This window comes from Lactuca virosa, chromosome 5, assembly GCF_052849685.1.
Source record: "Lactuca virosa cultivar CGN04683 chromosome 5, Lactuca_virosa_CGN04683_v6, whole genome shotgun sequence".
Lineage (NCBI taxonomy): Eukaryota > Viridiplantae > Streptophyta > Magnoliopsida > Asterales > Asteraceae > Lactuca > Lactuca virosa.
The window spans coordinates 392,824,453-392,839,211 of NC_136430.1; the positions used below are offsets into that span (position 1 = coordinate 392,824,453).

The following is a 14,759-nucleotide window of genomic DNA, read 5'->3' on the forward strand; positions in this document are numbered from 1 at the left end:
TGCTCTTAGCATGCACACTATGTTTACTTGTAGTCCTTACTTTGTGAAATAGTATAATTGAATAACATTTTCAATCACACTCATTTTACAATTCCCAATCCTTACCACAAGTGTAAGAATACCAAATTCTTGCCACTTATAGAATATGTTAGATTCTAACACTTTATGCAACGGTCCTTTCGTAATGTCATGGCACAAAAATCACCAAGACTCGGCCAATGAAATTACCAAGTCTTCTATTGGAGATTTTTGCAAGACAATTCCATAGTCATGAAGTCTCACATTCAAAGTACATTCCTTTGAATATCCTTCTTGCATAAAAGTTTTTCTAATCTACACATAAACTCTTAACGTCCAACTCCCAATAAGGAAACATTTCCATATTTGCCATATGACAACTCATTATTAATAGAATCATATCTAATAATAATAATGTCAATATGGTCCTTCCATTACTATACTTCCAACTGTTCACAAGCGACCAATCCTTGGCGAACTTTAGATTATCCTTGACAGTTGTTTAACTAATTCAGTCAAATCCGATTCTAGTCCTCTTTCCTTCTTAATGCCCTAGGCAATTGGAAAAATTTAGAACGGTCGAATATTACTACGACATGATACTTTACCAGTCTTTTGCTATAATATTTTTATTTGCCATGTTCTCACGATTCAAACTATGAAAATGGATGCCGTAATCATAATCGAGTGTGAGAACGCAACAAATATTTCCATATATATATATATATATATAGAATTCTCTTACGTTGAATCCTTTCAACATAACATTCATACATATTTTTGACTAAATTTGATTAAAATTTCTCGATCTAAACCTTTAGATTTGAAACGAAGTATAACATTCTCTCCCATAATTATAGCAAAACAACTTTTCAACCTATGCAACTTTGCAAAGTGAAACTTTTGTTTTCTATAATTAATATTGCTAACTTGCAATAGTAATCATGCTCCCACTAACATGATGATTATATCCATACTAGTATAACATTTATACTCCCACTAGCTTTGACACGTATTCAGAAAATAGTTGGACTTCTAAAAGACAATACTTATCGACTTTCCAAAGTTCATATTTCCAATACGTTATGCTTTGATAAGCTTTTATCTAAGCATCTCAAACTCATACACGTTACTTTAGACAACTCACATGTGTGTCTAACCAATTCCAGAACTTATAGCAATAAGTCTCGATTGTTCAAACTAATTGCCAAATCTCACAATTCGAACTATGAAAAGGGATGCCGTAATCATAATCGAATTTGAGAATGCAATTTACATAATCGCTATCTCCTTAAAATCTCTCTTAGTGAAAGCGTTTCCTCACAATCATTTTCATGAAGGAGAGAAACCTTATGACACTTCGATTTTATGGTGCATGTGTTCTTATCCATGAAAATTTGTCATAAGCATAATCGTAAGATAATGTTTGTGACAAATTCAACCTCTTATGGACAGAACTTGTTCGTTCTTAATTTCTTCCCATCAAGGGTCCCACCATTGCTTCCAAGTTATTTAGCAGCTCACCTATGCCAGTTAATGTACTTTCATTGATCAAGGTGTTTGCCCTTATGCATTCAATTGAGAACTCGTAGAACTCATATGCATAATCACTCAACTGGATTGGCACAGAAATAAAAATTTTATCAACACGATGGGTTACAATCCTCAAGTCGTGTGCTAGTGTTTAATAGGTTTACTTCTTGATTTGTTCTTGAAACTTTCCAAGATCTTTAGACTCCCACTGACCTCTCGACATATAAGATTCTCTTGTCGAGAAACATTTCTTGACATAACAAATATTCAAGAGTCAGTATATGTCTTTATCAAGACAAACCTACACACAATTTGGTATTAGCTGGTCTTTGTCTTATCCAAGAGTCAGTATATGTCTTTATAAAATAACTGTTTGAAGGGTTTTTTCCAAAAAAAAGAAGAAGAAGAAATTCGGCCGATGGGGTGAAGAGAAAGGAGGCGGGGTAGCCACCCCTCGGTTCGAGCCCGCAAAAGCTAAATCGGGGGGGGGGGGGGGTGGCTCATTTTGGAGTATGTGTGTGTGTGTATTCTTCTTCGGTTTTGTTCAATAATTGTAGGAAAATCTATCAATTCAAATCATATGTTCCATTGGGAGAAGCTTAAATATTCTATCGATGTTGCTAGTGGAACTACTGTGCATTGCTGGTGGAACTACTATGGGCTTTCCAAAGTAATTGCTCTTTCTAACAAAAAATGATTGGTTTGCTCAAATTTCAAGCTAATATCAGATGACCGAGCCCCCAAAAGAAACAAGCGTTGGTTCGTGACTCCAATTTCTCGAGATGGTTATTGAGGCTTCATTAACTTCAAATCTTCAACCGCTTCTGTATAATGTGGTGTCTTTATTCAGAAAAGGACCACTTTCCACTGGCTGTTGTTTCAATGCAAATGGATGTATATTGGTGTTGCAGAAGTTTTATTATAACTGTGTGTCTTTGTTCTCTAAACGCTGCTCAGTCGTCTTCGCTGAAGCGTGACTTTTGTATTTCAAGTGACGATTTTGCCCCCCAAAGATAGAAAGATTCGTGTGACCAATTTTATACCATTATGGTTGTTTTCTCTAGTGTTGCTGATAAAACTTTCTTTCCGTTGAAGCTTCCCTATGGTGGTGTGCATGATACTGATATTTGGTCTGCATTTTGACCGTTTTGCCTTTAAGGATCACTACTAGAAAATGGACTTTCAGCGACGGACAATTCCGTCGCTAATCTGTCGCTGATAGCTATCAGCGACGGATTAGCAACAGAATTGCCCGTTGAAAAAACCCTTGTCGCTAATTGCTAGCGACGGATCTGCGAGGGATTTGCGATGGCACACATTGCTCAATCAAACCCCGGATTCCGTTGCTAATAACCGCCGGTGATGCGTTGGAAATCCGTCGCTAATCTATCACAATGAACCCAACGAATCCGTTGGGAATCCGTCGCTAAATTCCGTCGCTAATACTTTTTTTATAATTAGTTTTTCTAAATAAATAAAATACGATTTTTATATAAAAGAATATTAAAATTCAACTACTAATTTAAAGATTCATATTCAACTACCAAAATAAAGATTCATATTCGATTTCAAAGAATCGAAAAACATCACAAAAATCAAGTGTCATTCTAAATCGATTTCAAAGTATCAAAACCAAGTCACAAAAATCAAGTGACAAAGTCTAAATTGATTTCAAAGTATCGAAACCAAATCACAAAAATCAAGTGTCAAGGTCTAATTAGTTAGGTAGGTTACTTCCTTGGGTGAGTTTTAGGATGTCATTATAAATCTTGGTAATTTCTTGTTTTTGGGCCTCGATTTCTTCACATTCCGCCCTAAACTCATCCTTTATCTCCTCACGAATACGGTCAACAAAAACCTACAAAATAAAAATAATTAAGTTTACACATAATTAAACATGAAACCATATATCCAATAAAAGGCAACATACTTTCAACTTGAAAAAAAACATAAATTATTAATACTAGCAACATACTTTCAACTTGAAAAAAAAGTACAAACAATTAAAAGCAAAAATAACTAAGTTTAGACCTATATAAACTCCAAGTCATATCATTCAATTAAAGTACTATACTTTCAAGTTGAAAATATATATCAACAAATAACAACCTAGAAATATATATCAACAAATGGCAATCTACTTTCAACTTGAAAATATATATAAAAAATAGAAACCTACTTCCAACCTGAAAATATATCAATAAATAGTAACCTACTTTCAACTTGGAAATATATATCAACAAATAACAACTTACAAATAACAATGTACTACCAAATTGAATTCCAATAGCTAGAGGTGTTTATAGTAAAGTAGTTAAATAGTGAAAAAGTAAAAACAAACATCTACATTGTTTGGACTTGTACTTGTACTTGGGGCTGCTTGAGAAGGCACGATAAACTTGTGTGGATCAGAAACATAGCCAAATCCAAGTACTCGTCCTTTCTTGATACCTCCAGTAACTTTAACCCAAAGTTCATGATCATACGGAGGATGGCTATCAATATCATCACCATATTTAGTCACCATACCATCCGCATATGCATCCTATTTTATCATAAACCCAATAATGTCAATTAAGATTAAATATATAACATCATACTTAATTAATTACTTTATTAAAGAGTCAAAAAAATACCACACTCATCATAGCTTTAGGTGTAACATAGTCATTGTTTGAAGTGCTTTCTTTCGGTTTTTTAGTGCGATGTGTTCTATCAAACAGTTCAAGGCGAGAAGGTGGGCGCTTCAGCTCTGATTCCAATAAAATTTTGAAAAAATGAATCAAATAACAAAAAAATATGTTGAGAATTCGAAATAAAATGACAACCAACACAATTTACAAATATCTTACCAATTTGTCCCTATGATGAGAAATTGGAATAGAACCACAACAGTGTTTGGAAATCGAACCGTGTTCCATTTTGCTTCTATTTGCCTTTCCTGACTCCGACTTACGTTTCCATTTGTCCGTGTTCCAAACTTCATCAATCATTTTTTCCCAGTATTCTGATCTTATCCACTTCGGGTTAAACGGCTTCAAAAGGGACATATCACCTGATGCATTGACATTTTTTGCCTTAGCAAGTTTAGCAGATTCTTTCCGTGCATTTGTCATCGTGTCAGAAAAACGACTTTTCATGACCTCCGTCGATGCATCATGTATAACTTCATCAGTGTACTTATAAGGATCCCATTGATACAGTCCCTACATAAACATCACTTATATAATTAGTTATATACCAATTAAACAAGATTTAGTGTATTGAATTATAAACATTATTTGGTGTTATTAAGTTGTAAATAATATTATGTACAAACCTTAAAATGTTGCCATAATGCCTCACTATTAATCGCATAACAATTCTAAACGACCAAAATAGCCTCAACAACTTAGCCTCAACAAATTCAAATATGCAACTTTTGTTTACATTTAAAAAAATGAATAAATAATATATCCGATCATCAAATAAATCATGTTTTATGGATTGTAAGATTGTACGTCAAAGTAGGATGCTATATATAACATGAAGTCAATAAAATGCATAAATTTTAAGGTTTAGTGTAATGGTTTATAACTATATGATGTAATAAAGAGATGAAAGTAAATAAGCCTGTATAGAAATGGTCGAAGTAGAAGTGAAAGTAAGATGCTATAACAGGAAGTACAATGTTATATTAGACCATTTAGAGAGAAAAAAATTATTTCTGACAAAATACAAAAGTAAACTACTATTTAATGCATATAGATAATTAATCAGGTTTGATATTGCTTTTTCTAAAAAAGATTTATAGATTGTAGGTTTGTAAGATGGAGTAAGGGAAAGAATGGAATGGTTGATTCCATTGGCATGAAAAGGTCTTGCTTGTTTAGCCAATGGAATGAATTAAACCAATACTTTCCCTGTAACAGAGAATATACAAATATACATATACATTGGTATTTATTTGCATATAGATGAATCATGACCTTAATGCAATAAAAACAATGTAAAAAATAGATTCACTATGTCACAATCACACAAAATCAACTATATACATAGAACAGCAAAACAAAAATTAATTCCAGAAAATAATTACTGAAACATAGCTGATTAGCTTTTTGATGACCCCAAATTCCCATTATACCCTTCCCCTTCCGTTTTTTCCTCCTAAAAAATTATCAGTGAGTATTGCTACTTTTGCATCATCTTCCCCATCTGTTTTCACAACAATTTTTGAAGTTTCACATCAATGTTTGAAGTATTCAGAAATTACTTTCATGGCATTCAAAATATCCAATAAATTAAAGAGAACATGTTACAGAAAACAACCACACATGTTACAAAAAAACAACTAGGTCCAAGAAATCAGAATAATATAGGGTTACCTGATGGAATCGACTGTGGAGTGGCGGAGATCGTCTCTGCCGAAGACATGCCGGAGACGGGTGAACTTGCGGGCGAAGGATGGATTGTTGGCGACGGAGCGGCGTAGCTTCTTCGTGGGTTTCGATTTGGCTGTCTCTATTTGGGAGACAGTCCCTTGAAGGGAACTGAAAAATAACCGGGAGTAAGAAGTAGGGAAAAGGAAGAGGGAATAAACAATAGGGAAAAAGAAAACAACGACCGATCTAGGGTTAAAATCAGGGGCACATCAGCTAGGGATTATTTCCGTAGCTAATCCCTAGCTAATCCGTCAGTGATCCGTCACTGAAATCTGGATTCCTTTATTTATCACTTAATTTAATTTCTGTCGCTGATCCTTATGAAATCCGTCGCTAATTTAGCCAGGGATGTCATCCGTCGCTAATTCCGTCGGTGAAAGTCCATTTTCTAGTAGTGGATATCTTTGAAGTATCTAGATATTTGGTGTTGCTTAGTTTCTTTTCTTTTTTTCATGTATTATTCTCTATTGTACATTTTGTTTTGCTCAAGCCACTGCTGGTATTTGTTCTTAATATATTGTTGCTGTTAGAAAAAAAAAGTATTAGCAAAGCTGTTTGTATTTGTCCAACAACCCAGTTGGTTATTTGGTAAAGCTATTGCAGAAACTTTACTTGGCACCACTAATTACACGTATCAGAAACTTGCAAGTAACAAATACTAGAAAGAAATGTGTGACAAGTCACAAGAGTCAAGACGCTAATAAGATTTTTTTTATCTTTTATTCAAAATGTCATATTTTAATGTTTGACAAAAACTGTTATGATCTTTTGTTTATACAAGTTCAGGTCATCAGGACCATGACTTACAAAAAGATAATTTTTATCTTCTATTCAAAACGTTATTTCTTTTTTTGAAAAAATAAATTTTCTCATATATATATATATATATATATATATATATATATATATATATATATATATATATATATATATATATATATATATATATATATATCTTCCTACAATATTAAATAGTAACAAATCTCACAAAATATTATTAATTTTATTAAATTTGATACTTGTCAACTTTTTCTTTCTACAATTTTTTTCTTTTTTATTTATCTTCCTAAAATCTTAAACGATAACAAGATTATATAATACTGTTATTATTATATATATATTAAAGTTGTGGAAAAAATGAATAGTAAAGTTGACATACTTTGTCCAGTTTTGGCCCCCTGATTTACATATCCGGTCCCTGTACTTCTTTAATTAATTTATTCATGTCTTTTTGTTTGTGTTCCATTCAACTTCCCATTTTTTGGCAGAATTGGTCCCTGTATTATTGTTCGAAGTTAGGAATACTAAATTTGGATGTTTTTTGACAACTTTGCTCATTATTCTTTACCTATTTTGACATTTTTGGTCCTTGCAATCAATATTTTTATACTTTTTTGGAACCTTTTAATATTTAAAGTTTGGCCACAAAACTTTAACGGTTTGACAACTTTGATCCCTTTTTTAAAAAGTTGTTAATTCATACCCCTTTAATTTTTTAGCCATTTTCACATTTTTGGTCATTGCAGTCAAAACTTTTACATTTTTTGTCCGGAGCAAAACCCGGACTTTTTATCCTTGCATTTTCTATGTCTGTCATATTTATCAATTCGGAAACAACATTGAAAGCTTCTGGCCCCGCGTAGCGGGGTAACCTTTCTAGTTTTTATTAAATATGATGTTTGTTACTATTTGATATGAATAAAAAATAGATTAAAAAAACAATTTTTTTTCAAACATGTGGACTTCAATAAAAATAAAAAGCCTGAAAATGACGTTTGAGACTTCTTATACCCACATTGGGATTTGGGAAGATACATAAAAATGATTAAAATTTATCCTTTTCTAAACGTCATGATGTATTAAATAAATGATAAATACCGTCTTTGAATAAAAAAAAAAAAACATGTGTTCGTCATCAGATTAAAGACGTAAATGTAAAATAAAAAAAAATATTAACATGAAATTATATTATGTTTAGTTTGTTTAAGTTTTGAAAAATTAAAGATTAAGACTATTTGGAAAGGAACGAGAAGGAAACAATGCCAATGGGGCCAAATGGCCAATAACTGAATACGAGTGAGTTACCGACATCCGTCGGGTCCGGTTTTATATATCAAATTATTTAAACCCGGTTTAATTTTATTTTTCCATATTTGATGACCGGGTCCTACCTCACTCTCTATTCTCCTAACTTCAACTACCACCAGCTCTTCCGTCAATCGTTTTATCTCCACCGCCATTACAAAATTACAATTATACCCTCCTACAACTTTCACACACCACCCTTTTCTCGTAACCACCGTCAAATTCTCCCCCTCCGCTACCTCAACCACCTTCTCAATGATTTTCTCCGGCGAATCCTTAGAAAGAAACCGTTCTCCGACCTCTCGATCATCTAACAGCCGAGACAGGTTGTATCCAGACGAGTAGGAGATTATATCGAATGCGTTCATTACCTTCAGATTGTCGCCGGTAGAGGTGGAAGTGGCGGAATCGCCGTCATCGTCATCGTCTTTCAATTCGAGATGATCGCAATGAAATTCGACCTCTTTGTAACCGATTTTAAACCAAGGATCGTTGATTATTTCATCCACGGTGATTCTCGTTTGAGGATTCGTGTCGAGGAGACGTGATATAAGCCGTTTCAGATCTGGCGACGTCCACCTGGGAACACGAAATTCACCGTTGTAAATTTTCCGATACATCACCATCAGATTCGGATCGTTGAACGGAAGGTAACCTGCGTTGAGGACGAACAAGATGATGCCGCAGGACCAGATATCCACCTTTGCACCATCGTAACCTTTCTTCAACAAAATCTCCGGTGCAACGTAAGCAGGGGTCCCGCAAAGCGTGTGGAGGAGTCCATCGGGTCGGATCTGCTCCGTCAGAGCTGATAATCCAAAATCGGTTACTTTCAAGTTCCAATTCTCATCTAAGAGGAGATTTTCCGGCTTCAAATCTCGGTGGAAGACGCCGCGTGAGTGGCAGTACCCAACGGCTGAGATGAGTTGCTGGAAATATCGACGGCTGAGATGCTCGCTAAAACGTGACTTGGCAACTTTGGCAAATAACTCGCCTCCTTTTGCGAATTCCAATACAAAGTAGATTTTCTTCTTGTTGGCAAGCACTTCGAGAAGGCGCACGATATTAGGGTGGCGCAGCCGGCGCATAATAGAGATCTCGCGTTTGACGTTGGCAGCAAGGCCTCCTTTCAGAATCCTCTGCTTGTTGATGACTTTAATTGCCACACTCTTCTCCGTTTGCACATCACGAGCGTGATACACCTTAGCAAAGGCTCCATAGCCAAGGAGACGACCGACCTCGTATTTTCCGAACAGGGTTTTCTCCGCCGTAGACGGCAATCCGTCGCCGGCATCTTCTATAGCCGGCATCAGGTACAATTCAACATCAAAAACGCGATTTTAGCAGGTTTTTTGCCTTTGTGATTTGATTGATATGAATGATAGAGTAAAGCAGATTTTGGCAGGCAATTGTGAATGTTCTGAGCTGGAGGAAAGGTGGGGAATCATGGAGAGAGAGGGTGAGAGAGAAGTGCAGGAGAGATAAAAATATGTGTAACAAGTTTGGATTTATTTAGTATTTAATATTTAAGTTTGGTATTTGTTGAGTTTTTTTTTGGCAAAAGATTACTCTCCAACTTCCAGCTTATCATATAAGGGTTTGATATACAATAGTGTATTCCCTTTACTATACTTTTAAAAATACGGAGGATATTTTAATAAACAAAAATACCGTGAATACGTTGAATCTTTATATTCAAAACACATGTGATCTCTTGTATTAGTGCACGTAACTGAAATCGATTCAATAAATGTTGGTTCAACTACGTCACCATATCAAGTTTGGATAATACATTAATGGACAATTCATCTCCATCTCATTTTCAAGAAAAAAACAAATAAATTACACAAATCATCTATTTGGGCTGATCTTGAAAAAAAAAAAAAAAAAAAAAAAGGAAATTACACGAATCGTTCGTTAGGTTTGATTCAATCAATTTCTTTTTTCATTTGGACAGTTTTTAATTACTTTCAAACTCATGATTTGTCCCAGATTTGAAATAACTGTTTTTTTTTTGTTTTTTTTATTTATGATCGTTTTTAATTACTTTCAAACTCATGATTTGTCCAAGATCTAAAATAAATGTGTTGTCTTTGTTATTTTTTTAATTTACTTATAATTATTATTAATAATTTGTTGAAGTAAAAGTTTCTTCATAAAACTTACACACTTAAACATGCCATAAAAGTACAAATAAATGGCGAGTGGGTGGAAAGAAGTTGAGCGGCGCCGGAAGTCCACGGTCAGGCTTGTCTCAGGCGGTGTCAGCGACGACTCTCTTACCTCATTCTACGTCTCAAATTTGCCGGGAGACATTTACAGGAAGGAATTATGGGGACCTTGCTCTAAAATTGGTAGGTTGGCTGACATATATATATTGCTGGGCGTAGAGATGTTTCTGGCTCCTTCTTCGCGTTTGTTAGGTTCGCCTCGGTAGACGACGTTGTGTCAATAGAAAAGGGTCTTAATGGGATCTCTATCAGGGGAATGAAGCTTTCTGCAAACCTTTCAAAGCAACCGAAGTTACCGGCCCCACCACCCATTAAGAAGCCCGTCTCGTTCGGTGCTTTTTCTGTCCCCGCCAACCTTTAGAGATGCTAGATCTTTTGTAGAAGTCATTATGGGGAAGCCGGGGACTATCACTACTCCTCCCCGTTCGCCGCCAGCGATTATGCTCACGGGCATAAAGGAAATTGAGGAGTCGGCTGATAAAAGCGTCCTGGTGGGTGAGGCAAAAGATTTTGACATCCTTTGCAATTCTCCCTCTCTTTTCTCTCTGGAAGGTTTCGACGTGTTTGGAATGCCAATATTTTGGCGGCATGCAGGTGGCTGTCAATTTTAAATCATGCAGAGCTGCAGAGGTGTCAAGGCGAGCAAAAGTATTTTGTTAAAATGGTTCTCTAGGGTTGAATATATGTGTTCGAGTGCTGTCAGGTTTGAACGGATTACTTGGATTAGAATCACGGGGGTCCCCATTCATGCCTGGGATGAAGTTAATTTCTCCTCCATCGCCAGTGTCTACAGAAAAGTTCTTGTGAATTCGGGTTCCTTTTGGAAAAACATTGACATTTCCACGGTAAAGGTCTGTATTTTGTCTGCCTTCTAGAGGAGAATCAACGACGAATTGGTGGTTAATCTTAGCGGGGTGTCTCATCGAGTTGGGGTGTTCGAGGTTGATAATGACTGGACACCATTCAAACCAATTGTGAGGTCTGAACCTTTGGACTCAAATGATGATATCGATAATGTTGACGGTATCTCGGAGACCTGCATGAACGACGATCTTGAAGAAGGGAAATTGGGCAGGGCATATCGGATTGTCATGGTGGTGATCGGGGAGATCGTCCTCCTCCGGTGGCTGGTGGGTCTGTGGGAGTCTAAGCGGCAGTTCTTACATGGGGAGGCGAAAAGTCTCCTAGAATCCTGGAAGAGCGTGTAGAATTAATTAGGGGTGAGGATAATCCTCAGGCGGATAATAATTGTCGATCGGATTCGGGTGTGGATCAAGTCGCCTTATGTAACGACCCAATTTTTCAAAATAAATTTTTCATTTTTGATTAGTTAAATCACATTTCCATAAGCCACAAAATCCAAATGCAATTGTTTCCAAAATTCATGTCAATTACAATTTTATTTCAAAATGTCAGAGTGTCCCATAAAAACGCTCGAGTGAGAGTGCACGCCGCGTCATCACGCCTTGCCCTTGCCCTTAGGCTCAGATGTACCTGAAACAAATCCACCAACTGTAAGCTAATGCTTAGTGAGTCCCCCAGAGCATACCCCCACACACAATCCACATAACACATATCATATTAGCTATAAAAGTTATCTCTACCACATAAGCCATGCATACAACATATAAGGGCGCCATGGAAACCCTCCAGGGTCTTACTCCTAGTGTCACGGGAACCCCCATGTGGTCTTACTGTCTACCATGGGAACCCCCACATGGTCTTCCTGCCATGGGAACCCCCACAAGGTCTTCTTGCCTTAGGAACCCCCACAAGGTCTTCACTACCAAACAAGACATAATGCAAACCATAGATGCAGATATACTAGGATGCCATGGAAACCCTCCAAGGTCTTATACCAAATGTCGCGGGAACCCCCACGTAGTCTTCCATGCAAATGTCATACTAACATAACCCATAATCAATCATCAATCCACATAACATAAAATGGTCCGGCCTTGGTGCCTTAGACCCATTGGTATGGTGAGAAGACTCACCTCTCGAATGCCGAACTGACAAGCTAAATCAGAAATGTCCCACACGCTGCTCCAACCTAACTGCCTATAATCACCATGTGATTAACATGTCTTAATCCCATAATTGCCCTTATAGTCAACCCTGGTCAAAGTCAAGGTCACCGGTCAAGGTCAACAGTCCATGTTGACCTCAACTCTTCGAGTGCATCCAGCAACTCGTCGAGTTTTCTGAGTAATTCATCCACTCGCCGAGTTACCTGTGTAACTCGCCGAGTCCCTCCAAAAACCCATGAAACCGAAAACTTAATGACAACCGAAAACTCATGACAACCAAAAACTCATGGAACCGAAAACTCATGAAACCGAAATCACTTGGGATACCCGAAAACGGGTAAACCCTACTTGACTCGTCGAGTCAGCTAAGGGACTCGACGAGTTCCTTTAGTCTTCTTCAAGTTCAGCCCTTTTCAGTGGGATCTAAGGTCCCAAACTCCAGATCCAAGATCTCCTAGTGCAGATACCACGTAAAGTTGCAAACTTTACGTGCTTGCAAGGTCCTTCAAGGCTATAACTTCAAAACTAGGCTTCTTACAAGGTTTTTGTGCATGGAAAGTGACTAAACTGCATAAAGGAAGCAACTTTATGGCATTTGGGACCTAAAGAGGTCCAGATCTGGAACCCAATCCTTGTGATAAGTCCAGATCCAATTTTGACTCCATTTTGCACCAAGAATGGCCATTTACTTCCAAGCAAAGAGATCTAAGCAACTAGAGATCAAGTTCACGACTTTATACCTTAGGATGCTGGCCAATATGATGTAGATGTTGGATCTACTGCTCCTCCCCTTGCTCCTTCCTCTTCAAGCTCTAGATTCCTTCATAAATGCCCCAAAAATCACTCATAAGACTCTTACTCTCTCTCTCTCTCTCAAGATGGTGTAAGGTCGAATTAGGGTTTTCTCTGGCTAGTATGGTGATAAAGGAGGCCACGGGGGGCGGGTTATGTTCCTTAAATAGGGTGCAAACCCTAAAAATTAGGGTTTCTCTTTACAGCTCCTACTCGCCGAGTCGGGCCTTCCGACTCGTCGAGTAGGTCCCGATCCCGCGTCCCCCAAAATCTCTCTACTCGACGAGTTAGACTCCCAACTCGCCGAGTCCATGCACCAAAACCATAAAACTTAAATAAATTAACTAATACCTGGAACAGGTGTTACAAATCTCCCCCACTTGAACTAGACTTCGTCTTGGAAGTCTGCTGACCCAAATTAGTCGGGGTAGTTTGTCTCGCATCTCATCCTCCGGCTCCCATGTCTATTCGGAGCCCCTTCAGTGCTGCCACTGCACCTTTACCAGCTTTACTTCCTTGTTCCAAAGAATCTTGGTCTTTCTATCCAAAATCGCAACATGCCTCTCAATGTAGTTCAAGCTCTCATCCACCTGAATGTCGTCCAGAGAGACGACTGCGGTCTCGTCTGTGACACACTTCCTAAGTTGTGATACATGGAAGGTGTTGTGAATCTGGCTAAGCTCATCCGGTAGATCTAAATGATAAGCCACCTTACCCACCTGGGCCGTGATACTGAACAGTCCAACATATCGGGGCCCTAACTTGCCCCTCTTTCGAAACCTGATGACTCCCTTCCATGGCGACACCTTTAGTAGCACAAAGTCCCCCACCTGGAACTAAAGATCTGATCGCCGCCTGTCAGCATAGCTTTTCTATCGACTCTGCGCGACCCGCAGCCAGTCACGCACCTGCTGAATCAGCCTGGTAGTCTTGAGTACTACCTCAGTGCTCCCCATGACTCGGTGTCCAACCTCGTCCCAACAAACCGGAGTCTTGTACCTCCTACCATACAACATCTCAAATGGAGGTCAGTCGATACTGGCATGGTAACTGTTATTGTATGAAAACTCTGCCTGTGGAAGGTACGTATCCCAACTCCCCCCAAAATCCAACACACATGCTCGCAATATATCCTCCAATGTTTGGATCGTCCTCTCGCTCTGGCCATCTGTCTGAGGGTGGTACGTCGTGCTAAAATGCAACTGAGTGCCTAGTTCCTCGTGGAACTTCTTCCAGAACCTAGATGTAAACTGAACATCCCGGTCAGAGACTACCGACACTGGCACCCCGTGTCTAGCCACCACCTCCCGCACATAAATATCCGCCAACTTCTCAGCGGATATACTCTCAGAGATCGGAATAAAGTGGGCATTCTTCGTCAGTCTGTCTACGATCACCCATATGGCGTCCACACTGTAACATCCGGATTTCTAGGTACTGTATTTATCTAATTATTTTTGAGTTTTGGAGAGGGACTCGGCGAGTAGGCGCTTAGACTCGCCGAGTAGAGCCGCGCATTGTTGGACTGGATTAATGACTGGACTCGGCGAGTCCATACGTGGACTCGACGAGTCCACGCTGTTTAATGAAACCCTAATTTCTTGGGTTTGGGACCTATTTAAAGGCCCTTAGGGCCGTCACTTGCG

At 38.0% G+C, this 14,759-nt stretch overlaps 2 protein-coding genes across 5 annotated transcripts; both read right to left on the reverse strand.

The window, feature by feature from the left end:
• Positions 1-3,094: 3,094 nt before the first annotated feature.
• Positions 3,095-6,488, reverse strand: LOC145113267 (uncharacterized). 4 transcript variants are annotated; one of them, XR_013710754.1, is made up of 6 exons: positions 5,919-6,486; positions 5,630-5,748; positions 4,404-4,757; positions 4,188-4,303; positions 3,916-4,096; positions 3,095-3,409 (listed from the first exon to the last, which is right to left on the reverse strand). XR_013710754.1 is itself a non-coding variant. In XM_079049381.1 (6 exons), exons 4-6 carry the CDS (start codon positions 4,197-4,199, stop codon positions 3,269-3,271), a joined length of 351 nt encoding a protein of 116 aa, XP_078905507.1. In that variant the 5' UTR covers positions 4,200-4,303; positions 4,404-4,757; positions 5,630-5,748; positions 5,919-6,488; the 3' UTR covers positions 3,095-3,268. The 4 variants fall into 4 exon arrangements, 3 of the variants coding, with proteins under 3 accessions (XP_078905507.1, XP_078905505.1, XP_078905506.1); XM_079049381.1 differs by having other exon boundaries at positions 3,899-4,096; positions 5,919-6,488; XM_079049379.1 differs by having other exon boundaries at positions 3,893-4,096; positions 5,919-6,488.
• Positions 6,489-8,008: 1,520 nt separating this feature from the next.
• On the reverse strand, positions 8,009-9,620 carry LOC145117807 (CBL-interacting serine/threonine-protein kinase 14-like). Its single transcript, XM_079054137.1, has one exon. It carries the CDS (start codon positions 9,368-9,370, stop codon positions 8,057-8,059), a length of 1,314 nt encoding a protein of 437 aa, XP_078910263.1. The 5' UTR covers positions 9,371-9,620; the 3' UTR covers positions 8,009-8,056.
• Between the last annotated feature and the right edge of the window lie 5,139 nt (positions 9,621-14,759).